Below are 13,202 nucleotides of genomic sequence, written 5' to 3'. Positions count from 1 at the left end.
GTAAATTGAAGGATTTAGAGAGAAACAGCAAGTAATACATGAATGAATATTTGTATTTTTTATAGTTTGGCTGGTCAGATTGAGGCTTGATTGTAAGACTGCTTTAAAGCAGACCAGACTGGGTTAATCCATCTTTAGTATCACACTTTTAGTCATTTTTCTTTCAAAATTATTCAGTAAAACAAGGATTTCCAAGTGTTTGTTCAAGTTTGCTTTATTTTTAAAATATTTTTCCATTTCTATAACTTAATCCTTGTTAGCTTTTCATCATCACAAACCTCACACTAAATCACTCAGAGAACATGCAAATTTCTAAAAGCACTACAGCACAATGGCTTCCTCTCTGCAGATTTACAGCGCTGTGATAAGTGGTAAACCAAACGCCAGATAATGAACATGTTTGATTTGGTAAACTTATCGTTCCCACAAGATAAAGATGTGGGATCTCATGGTAAACTATGTACAAAAATCAATAAAAACAACATATACATGATTGTAAGGAAAACAGACACAGGAAAACATGAAATGCAAGTGGCTTAAGGTTTGCTTTCTGGGACTGTTTTAAAGCAACACTTCAAATATTGCTCACAGCACACATCAGAATCATTATCAACAATCTTTACATGGGTTGAGCGTAAATGACTAAATGGAAAATGTCTTATTGCTGTTTTTCCAGAGGAAGAAATGTGGCTGATTATGTTCTTGTAAATTTAGAATACACACTGAACACATACAAACATAAATACAGTATCTATTTTCTGTCTCCCTCGACTCAGGCTATATAGAATTTTTGTGTATAAGATACTAATGTTGATGAGTTATGCTAAATAGTACGCATTGGATACCGAAATCCCCTAGTTATTTGCAAAAAAAAAAAAGTATTTTTGGACCGCTTTTAGAATAGAGAAGTGCATTAATAAAGCGTAACAATAAAGTATGTTAGACTTAATAGGATAGTTCACCCAAAAATAAACGTATTCACTATTTTCTTTATTCTGTTGAACACAAAAGAAGATATTTTGAAGAAAGTTGAAAACCTGTTACCATTGACATCTACAGGTTTGGATCAAGTGAAGGGTGAGTAAATGATGACACAATTTTCAGTTTTAGGGGAACTATTCCATTAACCTTTACAGTGTGAAGGCGGTAAATAAGGTCAGCAGTGATTTGTAACATTTCTTGATTGACTCAAAAAGCCAATAAAATCCCCCATTATACTATTATCCTATTTATAACTGTTGTACCGTAATGAGAAATGAATATCCCTATATGCCCTAATCCATTCCAAGAGTGAAAGCTATGAAAAAAAAAAAAACATAACGTGTAGATATTTTTAATCCACCATTTAATAAATTTAATTATGTAAATATATATGTTGAGTTTTTATATTAATTTCATTAATATTATTTAATAATATGCACATTTATATAGGATTAATGTAAAATTAAGTTTGGAAACAATTATTTTTTGTCTTCAGTAGATATTATATCAAACAAGCGGATTAAATTGGATTAGCATCGAAACCTTGAACTAAAGTTAAAAACTTTTGTTTTAATTCATTTGTTGAGTTTTTAGTTACTATATTCTCAAAATCATTCTGCATAAATCTACAGATTTTATATAAAATTCTGCAAAGAAATAGCAGAAAAATAAATAAATAAGTCAGAAGATGCTGTCTGGGCCGGTCTATAATATTTTAATACATATAAAGTGTGTCTGTAAACACAGTTTGGAAATCAGCATATGAATCTCAACAATGGTGACAATTCTTGCAGCAGTGCATGCTGGTTTTACATGATGTTCCCAGTCTACTCTGTAGAATGATGCATGTCACTATTGTTGAGATTCATACTCTTATTCTTGATGTCAGTGTTTCTAAAGAAGTTCAAAGATTGTACTTCAAAATATATTTAAACCCCATGTTGAAAGCGGTTCTTAAAACCGTTGATCATGTTTTATTAAATTGCTTCTCCATTTAAGTTAAAACTTTAAAATATCTTAATTTCCATGATTAAAAAAAGAAAAAAATGAATAAATCAAAGAGTAAAAGCTACTCTGTAGATTTTATATAAACAGACACAGATTTTTAAGACATAATCTGACAGAATTTAGAATTCCTCCATTTTAATTAAATCAGAAGTAACATTTTGCTTAGTATTCACCCAGAGAACTTGACTCCTTCTTAAGTAATTATTAAATATTATTAATTTTGCTGTGACTTTGATTTTTATAAAAAGTTTTACATGGACTAGAGTAGATGCTTCAACAACCCACCTCTGAAGACTATGTCTATGTTAGCAGCTTTGTTAACATTACATACAAAAGGTAAATAATGAGCTTTTAAAAATCCATTTTCAATTTTTCCTCTCCTGGTTTAAAATCTGTGCATGTCACAGCTTATGAAAATATCGAATGTTGTTACTCTGTTTTTATGTTGCATCATTTGTCAACATATGGTTCCCATGTGTCATTGTTGTTTAAAAAGGTCCAATTCAAAAATCAACTCTGACATAAACAGGATGCACTCAATGCTCTTCACAGCTTATTATCAAATAAAGAATCATGCATTAAAATACAGCAGTTGCCAGGTTTGTTCATTTAATGTTCGAATTTTACTGTAATTATTTTGTGTGCCATGGTGAATTGCAGCATGTATTATTGGGAATTATTATTTTAATGCTCTGAATTCATTGAGAGTGAAATTAAGCACTGAACTCTTGCCTTTACATACACTGATGACCTTTTTTTTGTAATTACAAGAACACACAGTATGCCTAGCATGCAGCAAAAAACAAAACCATCAATCATCAACTACGGTGAGATAAACAATAAGCTTTTCTCCAACAGCAAAAACAAAAGTGACCATACATTTAATTAAAAAATGCAGAACAAACAGCTAAAAGTACCTAGCCTTTTCTGCTGATTGTTACCTAAATGGCCACTAATATCAGTCATATGTGGTAGTTTCGGGATTTGGACTCTGTTCATTCTAAAACAAAAAAAAAATGCACTTTATAAGTAAAGTGCTCATGACTACATTTGTGCTGAGACAGAATTATAAATAGAGTTTAATTCACATTCTACAGACATTGCACACATGCACACACACGCTCACAGTACAGAAGACTCAGGCTCAGGCTCTGAACTCCAAAATAAAACATACCAAGGTAACACTATATAATAACTACACACTATAAACCATCTATTAAGCATTAGCAAGTAGTGAATTCATTATCTGTTAAGCATTAACTCTACAATAACAGATGTTAGTAAGCAGTTTATAACTGCAGATACAAATGCTCTATTCTTGACTTACAAACACATATATAATGTGCTTGATGATTGTATTTTCATACTTTTAAAATTATTATTATTTTTTCATTACTAAATTAATTATCGCATCATTTACAAACCAGTTCATTGAGAGAAGTTGCAAGTTTTTAAAGGTTATTCAGAATGTGTAAGTAACTGGTTAATAAACTATTCAAATGAACATTTATATATCTTATTATTCAGGCATATACTAATAGTTAATTTGTATGTTAATAAATGCTTTAACTCAACATCCAGTTTGGTGACCTAATTTAATGTGAGGACTATTTAGGCTTTATAAATCCCTTATAAATGACAATTAAAGGCTCAGTTCTATTCTAAACAGGAAAAAGAAAAGCGACTTTATTAATTTCTATTTGAAGATGCAGAAATGAAACTGTATCAAATGACAAATAAATCTTTGCAATCTGAACTAAAATAGAATTACTAAATGGTGTAAACATCGCTAAATAACACTGAAATGTTGTATCATTGTTAAATGATTATATTATTGTTTAAACTTCACAGTAATTTAACTGTTTAGATAAGATTGCAAAGATGTATTGTTCATTTGATACGGAGTCATTTATTAATGATTTATAAAGCTTATAGTCCTCACTTTAGATCAGATCACAAAATTGGATTAAGTTGAGTTAATAAAGCATTTATTAACATACAAATTAACTATTAGTAAATGTCTAAATAATGTTATATAATTGTTGATTTCAATAGTTTAATCAATCCTTTACTAACTCATTCTGAATGTCTTAAATACAAATGATTTGTAAATAACGTGACACTTAATTTAGCCGTTAAAAACTAATCAGTAACAAAGTATGAAATTTTAAATGTGCTTATAAGTCAAGAATAGAGCATCTGTATCTTCAGTTATAAACTACTTACTAACGTCTATTAATGTAGAGTTAATGCTAAGGAATTCTCTATTTGCTAATGCTTAATAGATTATTCATAGAGCGTAGTTATTAGAAAGTGTTATCTATACCAATTAATGAGGAGGGAATAAAAGTGCTCGCAAAGACAAACTCCTCGGTTTCCTGTAACGTCTCGTGATCCTCCAGGCCTGCTAAAATCTTTACACGTAGCTAGTATTTGTTGTGTTACACAATATTATAGCTGTAACTATCCTTCATTGACGTCCAGTTGAACCCATGTGACAAGACTAAGTAAAAATACATGACCTAACCTACACAACTCAATGATCAGTGGCTCATATTTTGAAACGATTGAGTTTTCACTTTCATGTCACCAGTAACTGTGACTGAGATCTAAAAAAAAAAAAAAACTGTACAGTCTCAACCTTTTAAATATCGCACGCAATATATATACACATATTACACTCCTTTCTTTAACATGCTCTGACAGTACTAGTAGTACAAAAAGAAACTTAAATGCCCGTTGTTTATAGATTTCTATACACTAGCTGTCATCCCAGTGATGAGTGTTTGTAAAAAAAAAAAATGAAGGCGAAGATTGAAGAGTAACATTCATGTACCAGGTTAAAAATTAAATGACATTCAGAGCTATAAAGTCCCCTGGGATTTAGCTCAAAACCAAGGGCTTTCACTGGCAAAACCGGTACAGTATTATGTGAATGGAAGCTTATAGTAAACGATAGCTAACAGAACTGCTTGTGTACTGAATAGTGCATAAGTGGAGGGTTTTACAGTTAAAGGAAGACTAACTTAAGTCTAGTATGAGGCGTTTGGTGAAGGCACTTCCAGGTAAAGCTTTCCTTAGAATAGCACCTTTGACATTCATGACTAGCCAGTAAAAAGCCCTTGTGTGGGTGTAGACTGTAGAGCCGCGTGCCTGTATTAGGTTTTACAGCAAACTAAAACCCAGTATATACTGTAGGAGTTTGTTCTTGTTGGCCTGAGGTATGAAGGTGCTGCTCAGCTCCAGACGACACACACCATCCTCTCGTCGTTCTTTCAGCACCTGTACAGAGAGAGATGTGCATTACTCTCGCGTTAGGTGGAGAATCAATAATTAGCTGATCTGAGAAATCTTTTAACATTGAAGTGAAGCAGAAAAATCAGTCCAAGTCAAATGAGGAATATATTAAAAAGCCTTTATTGACATGGCTATTCTTTAAAACTGCATCTACACGTTTTGGCAAACAACTGCCTACATCAGGGTAACCAATTATCTGTTATCCTAATGAAGGCAGCAGTTTGCCAAAATGTGTGGGCTCAGTTTTAAGGAATAGCCATGTCAATAAAGGCTTTTTAATATTTTTTTCCACATTTTGAGAATGCTTTGACTGATGTTTGCTATTTATTCTGATGAATCCCTCATTCAAAGAGCACCAATACATTATTTAAGCCACTCCTGAGCACTTTTTGTTTGAGTTTGGATTTTTATACATTGAAGTGAAAGTGTTCATAAAAATAAACAGTAGATCACGTAAAACCTGTAAATGCTACTTGTACATTACCAAATCATTTTTTGTATATACAGTGCATCCGGAAAGTATTCATAGCGCTTCACTTTTTCCACATTTTTTTAATGTTACAGCCTTATTCCAAAATGGAGTAAATTCATTGATTTCCTCAAAATTCTACACACAATACCTCATAATGACAATGTGAAAAAGATTTTATGTAATTGTTGCAAATTTATTAAAAATAAAAAACCTGAAAAGTCACATGAACATAAGTATTCACAGCCTTTGCTCAACACTTTGTTGATGCAGCTTTGACAGCATTTACAGCCTCAAGTCTTTTTGAATATGATGCCACATGCTTGGCACACCTGTCTTTGGGAATTTTTGCCCATTTCTCTTTGCAGTACCTTTCAAGCTCTATCAGGTTTGATGGGAAGCAACAGTATACAGCCATTTTCAGATTTCTCCAGAGATGTTCAATAGGATTTAAGTCTGGGCTCTAGCTGGGCCACTCACCGAGTTCCCCAAGTTGTTGTGAAGCCACTCCAATGATATTTTGGCAGTGTGCTTTGTGTCCTACTGGAAGATGAATTGTCGCCCCAGTCTGAGGTCATAAGCACTCTGAAGTAGGTTTTCATTTAGGATGTCTCCAGGCGGGGAGTGGCTTCCTTCTGGCCACTCTACCATACAGACTTGATTGGTGGATTGCTGCACAGATGGTTGTCCTTTTGTGAGGTTCTCCTCTCGCCACAGAAGAACTCTGGAGCTCAGATAGAGTGACCATCGGGTTATTGATCACCTCCCTGACTAAGGCCCTTTCCCCCTCCCAGATAACTCAGCTTAGATGGCCAGCCAGCTCTAGGAAGAGTCCTGGTGGTTCCAAACATCTTTCACTTATGAATGATGGAGGTTACTGTGCTCATTGGAACTTTCAGAGCAGCATTATATTTTCTGTAATCTTCCCCAGCCTTGTGCCTCGACACAATCCTGTCTCGGAGGTCTACAGACAATTCCTTTGTCTTCAAGCTTGGTTTGTGCTTTGACATGAACTGTCAACCCTGGGCCCTTATATAGACAGGTGTATGCCTTTTCAAATCATGTCCAATCAACTAAATTTACCACAGGTGAACTCCAATTAAGCTGCTGAAACATCTCAAGAATGATCAGTGGAAACAGAATGTACCGGAGTCAATTTAGAGCTTCACGGCAAAGCCTGTGAATATTTATGTACATGAGAAATTTCAGTTTTTTTATTTTTAATAAATTTGCAACAATTTCAAATAATCTTTTTTTTCCACATCATTAAGCGGTGATTAAGGGGTATTGTGTGTAGAATCTTGAGGAAATAAATGAATTGAATCCATTTTGGAATAAGGCTGTAAAAAGTGAAGCGCTATGAATACTTTCTGGATGCACTGTATATGTATATTAAATTCTTGTTCTATACTATTTTATAGTACAGTATTTAATTATTTTAGATTTTATGTTTATAAATTTTGACTTCAAATGATAATTTTTGCCATGTTTAGATTACTAGCTTTTTATATTTTGTATATACTTCTGTTTATTTCAGTGTTTACTTCAGTATTTCAGTGAAATGAATTGTCAGATGATGATTCTCTCACCCCAAGCTCCTTAAATGTTTTCACTGTATTCTTTACGAGGTAGTGTGTGGCACTCTCTCCTAAACACAAGAACAACAACATGTTTAAAGATAAATATCAATTCTTAAAAAAATAAATAAATAAATAAAAAAAAAATTATATATATATATATATATATATATATATATATATATATATATATATATATATATATATATATATATATATATATATATATATATATATATATATATATATATAGATAGATAGAAGCAGAAGATGTAAACTAGTCACAAATACAGGACAGGAATGAAATGGAAACGAATACCACAAATTTCCTCTGTCCCACCATAGTAATCAGGAAACCAAAACTGTGGCTTACCATACATAGAAACTCCTCTCTCCGTGCGTGTCAACAGATATTTGAAAAGTTGATGTGTGTATTCTCTCTCAGACATGGGTGAAGTCAGGCTGTGTATGAAAATTGCTGCCCCACTGTAGGCCTCCAGCACTGGGGTGAGAATCCTCTGCAGAAAGGTATAAAATTCCTGGTGCTCAGCTGATGGGCTCACCTAAAGTCAAATATAAAAACAACAACCATATGTAATGGAAAATTGTGTCCTCTGAGCTGTTTAATAAAGGGGTTAAAAACAAAAACATGGAAACTCTGCCTTAGCTTTGTAGTGAGTTGTTGGAAGATTGTTCAGTGGTGGAAATAAAAAAAATATTCTTACCACTATCATAAATTCTCTTTGTTCCATCAGTGTGGAAATTGATATCAAACAAGAAATTGATTGTGAAAACAAGCCACATAAAATAGGTCTACTGGCTTTAGTTTTTAAAAAATATACACATATTATCATCAAAACTATTAGTATTAGTAACAATAATTATAAAAAATATATAGAAAAGCAATGATACATTAATTTATAATAATAATAATGTGAAATGCTTTATTTAATGTTCGTCAAACCTTTGAAGGTTCAAGACACCCTGGACTACTTTTTTTTGAAACTTTAACAAATTTGTGTGTGTTGACCATCTTTTAAGACAGTGTTAGCACCTGTCAGCTTTAACTGTGGGGAAAACTGGATCATTTGGAGCTTTTGTCAGCTAATTTCATCTTCCGGGTTTAAAATAATTTTGGGGGTGGGATCAAAATCGGTGACAGCGGTTTGAGAAGACCCTGATTCTTCATTATTCATGAGAGCAAGTGCTTTCCGAAGACAAAGCAGACCTGCCAAGCTGCGAGACCCAATGACTGGGTGAGACCGTGTCTGCACACATCACAGGGTCGTATTTGTTGGTTTCCATGATCCACAGGGTTTGTTGCATGTTTTCCCAGCGATGCTGTCAAGGTCGATGCAGCAAAGTTGTCAGGAGAGCTGTACAAGAACTGAAGAATGTCGGACTTTGTCTTTTTCAGTTGAGTTTGTTAGTCACATCAACTATATCTGTGCTGCCGTGTTCACACATGTTTAAAATCCTCCAGATTACCGGCAGGGTTAATGGTTGGAATAGATTGGCAAGAGACCTGCTGCACTGCTATCCACTGTGTGTGCATTCAGACCCATGCAATGAGGAGGAGAGAAGTCCTCCTCATGTATGCTGTTTATATAAACACAATTATCTTTAAATTTATATAACAAATTATGGTTATGTGTATATGAAATTACGAATAACAAATGTAGCAGGACATTAAATCACTTAATGTTTATTTCTTAGCATTTGCACTTTGTAAACTATAAAATCATGGGTCTCCTCTCGGTTTAAGTCTCATTTTGTGAGCCAACTGACAACAGTCGTTTGCTTCACTCTTTTTCCCTGCTCTGCCAGCCACACCCACTCCTCCCTCTGCTTACAGAGCTCCAAAGCTCCATCTCGAAGCATTTTTTGAAAAATTTCTGAGGTGGACTTGAAATGAAGGGGGGTTTCATGGCCCTTTAAAATACCAAATACTGCATTATATATATATATATATATATATATATATATATATATATATATATATATATATATATATATTTATTTATTTATTTATTTTTTCTTTTCTCTCTGGGTGTTATGTTAGTTACAGTAGAACAAAGTTAAAGCTCATATTATGAAGACCTTTAGGTAACGGTCTCTTTGTTCATCTCCGAAGTCACTGTCTTCATCCTCTTCATCACTTCGCCAAGAAAGAGCCTCTGGAAACTTCTTGGGCCAAGGCTCCTCAGATGGGCTCAACTCCTCCTGGTCCTCCTGCATGTAAAAAACAAATTTTACTTTTTTTGGTAAAATCTATTGTTAGAACTATTATTATTTATTAATGATTGAAAAAATATTATTAATAGCATTATAAGTATTTGATGGATAGAGCAGGCAATAATAAATTGGAAATCATAAATACAAAAAAAACCCTTCTGGAATCTCCCTTAACCCAATCAGGTCACCGGAATAAGCCAATGGAAAAATGTCTCTCAGTAAACAAAGAAGTTTTCTAAGATTCTAACACTCAAAGCTACTTTACTCACTGAATCATTCCAACATCTTTGAAGGCAATTTTCAGTGACAATTTATTTTACAGTGTCAATGTAACGTTACATGTATTTACTGTAGTAAATTCAATAAATGCAGAATGACATGCAACTAACCGTAAACCACACAGTGAAGTATTGTGCTAGCATTTTTCCACATTAAGTACTGTAGCTTTAACCCCCCAAAACAACTAAGCATTGGCAAACTCACCTCAGCTACAATGAGCACACCATACTCAATTAACCTGGTAATAGCATCATGGAAGACCTGGTACAAAGTCTGACAGGGCTAAAGAAAGGAAAAACAGTACATACAATTTACAATATACAATCGTGCTGCCAAACTGAGTAAAAGTCAATTTGAGTCAAAGATAAGACCTCCAGCATCAATTTAAGCTTCAAATTTACAAAAGCTATATTAATGTACATAAAAAGCATATTCAAATGCAAAAACGTGTCATCTTTAAGTTTTCAAACTTACTGTTTCAAAAATTGGATGAAATAATATTAAAGTTCAGCATATTTATAAAGTGAAACAACCTACTTATTACGGCCTGATCATAAAATAGATGTATTTTGGGGCTGCACAGTGATCCTTAAATAATGAGGTTTAATATTTCATAAATTTATTCTTCTTCTAAGATTTTTTGATTTATAAGTTATTAAGTAGGGCGACACGTTGGCTCAGTGGTTAGCACTGTCGCCTTACAGCAGGAAGGTCGCTGGTTTGAGTCCCGGCTGGGTCAGTTGGTATTTCTCTATGGAGTTGCATGTTCTCGCCGTGATGGTGTGGGTTTCCTCCGAGTACTCCGGTTTGCCCATAGTCCAAAAACATGCACTATAGGTGAATTAGATCTAAATTGGCTGTAGTGTTTATCTGTGAATGAGAGTGTATGGATGTTTCCCAGTACTGGGTTGCAGCTGGAATGGCATCTGCTGTGTAAAACATAGGCTGAATAATTTGGCAGTTCATTCCATGATTACTAAAGTGACTAAGCCGAAGGAACATGAATAAATAAGTTATTGTCGACTAAATGACATTTAAGTGGGTATCTCATATAAATGAGGGTTAAAAATACTCAAAATAAAATAAACAAGACTAATAAATAACAAAGAGAACTGCTCTGATGTTTAAAAAGCCCTTTTATTACTGAAATAAAATACCTTTCAATTCACTGCACATTTAAATGGGTATTTAGTATATAGGCTAATGTAAATAAACAGCTGTATTTCAGTAGAAATGCAATATAGTGTTAAGAATCAGAAATATGCAAATGAATTAGCAAATATTATGGAGGAAAACGAATCTAGCGGCTCCAAATTATATTTTCTTAAGTTACTACATATGTCTTTTTTTTTTTTTTTTTGGTTTGGAACTATATCAGTTGTGGATGAAACTAAGTGAAATCTGTGGCTAGTGGCTTTGTTTGTAAGACATTATTAAGGGATAGTCCCCAAGCCCTCAATGTAAAGATTTGCAGTGAATCTACCCACGGTTTCAAGCTAAGGTCCATGCATGTAATGGCAATTTTTAGAGAAAAGATTTAAATCTGTGTAAAGTCTGAAGTTAGCATTTTAACATGTATAATTTCCACTTGCTAACGGAGACTTGCACAGATTTTACAGACAAAATGCCACCACAGTAATGCCCCGTCTCATTTACATTCAATATAGTATTATTGTAAACTGTTTTATAATCTAAACTCTATTTCTACTAAGAATAGCATCTAAATATACAAACTGCAAATAATAATACTATTATTATTAGATATACCGTAAATAGAATATATTGCTATTTACACAAAATGTTTAAGGACTGCTGTTTTCACTTAGAGTACTGCAAATTTACTAAATAGCTAATTATTTAACCTAATTGCCATTTCTGCTGTAAATAGCTTCTTTCCATATTTGTACTTGTGCAAATATCATCTACCTCTTAAGAAAATGGGCCATTTTCCCTTAATTGTGCTATTACTACATTAAATGGCACTAGTGTAACTCAGGCTGCATGTATACACAGCATATCTTGATGATCAATTCAGATTTTGAGAGTGTATATGATTTTTTTGATGACCCGTTTATATAATCTGTTACAAGTGACTCGTATCACAAAAAAAAAAAAAAACAGAAAAAAACCCGAGTGGGCGCTGACTGACAGCTCTGATGATAAATGAGCGCTCTTTTCTCCAATTCCTTGAAACCGTTCACATGGTTAACGTTTTTTTTTTTTTTTTTGACAACTTGTTTTACTATAGCTTCTGACAAAGTTCACATTTGGCCATCTTCTTTTAATCTAGGCTTATTTAAACCAGTAGACATTTTATGATCATGTTGTGATTTCTGCATGTGATGTATGCAATAGTTGCATATTAGTTTATGTTGTTAATATGGTGGATGCTGCACTCACTCTGTCTCTTGTTAACATGCTTTATGATTTAGGGTTTGGGACTAGGTTCCAAAATGAAAGCATCAGAGTTGATGTCAAACCGTTTTTATTGACGTGTGACTCGCATTGACAGATAAAAATCCAATCTACCTGCTTACACTGCAGACGCAAGGGCTTGTATCCGATTCATATCAGATAAATGACCACATATGAACGAGGCCTGAATCTGATTTGAGTAAATCGGAATCCATGTGACTTTTTCCTGCTTACACATACTGTATGTGGACCATATCTGATCTGTGCCACATGGGAGGAAACAATTTAATAACAAAATAATAATAATAATTTGGAATTGGGCCACTTAAATCATGCAGTGTTGATGCAGCCTATATGTAAATAGCATCTGTAAACGTTTCCTTTTTAAAAGGTTTAGCTTGACATTATATCCGTATCGAGCCACAAGATGGAGCTCCTGCTTTAGTTACGTACCAGTGCCACTGCCACCTCATTGGACAGAAAGTGGGAGAGGCCTGCAGCTCTGCGGATCAGTCTCTCCTGGCTGAGCAGCGTGGATGAAGGATTCTGCTCACTCGCTGAAGCTGGCGTCTGCTCTCTCAGCAGGGCCAGAGCACTGCAGGCTAGCAAAAAACACAACTCATGTCACTTTGAATATCACATGCTGTATGACTGAAAAGAAAAATTATATGTACTATATGGTGTTTTTTACACCTTTACACGTATGGTGTTTTTTACACTAGTGGAACAAAAGATTTTATGTTAAAGTAGTTTTTTTGCTTATTCTTTTAAAATAAATATATGAAATGACAAGGTAGCATGGGACAAAGGCTCTCACTAATGAAACAAAGGCAAGGACATTTTCACAGTATGTCTGATAACATCTTTTTCTTCAGGAGAAAGTATTATTAGCTTTATTTCATCTAGAATAAAAGCAGTAATTAGTTATTTTTTAAAAAGCC

General features: G+C 33.7%; 1 protein-coding gene across 1 annotated transcript in view; it reads right to left on the bottom strand.

Moving 5' to 3' along the window:
- Positions 1-198: 198 nt before the first annotated feature.
- Positions 199-13,202, bottom strand: part of LOC130238246 (glycerol-3-phosphate acyltransferase 1, mitochondrial-like) — a 30,906-nt gene continuing 17,902 nt past the window's right edge. The window contains 6 exon segments of the mRNA XM_056469187.1: positions 199-5,271; positions 7,345-7,403; positions 7,706-7,895; positions 9,433-9,564; positions 10,051-10,128; positions 12,715-12,863. Of these exon segments, the coding sequence (XP_056325162.1) occupies positions 5,155-5,271; positions 7,345-7,403; positions 7,706-7,895; positions 9,433-9,564; positions 10,051-10,128; positions 12,715-12,863 (725 nt within the window). The 3' untranslated portion in view covers positions 199-5,154.

Source organism: Danio aesculapii, chromosome 12 (assembly GCF_903798145.1).
Source record: "Danio aesculapii chromosome 12, fDanAes4.1, whole genome shotgun sequence".
Taxonomy (NCBI): Eukaryota; Metazoa; Chordata; class Actinopteri; order Cypriniformes; family Danionidae; genus Danio; species Danio aesculapii.
Note: the sequence above shows the minus strand (reverse complement) of the source record. Positions and strands in the feature narration are given on the sequence as shown.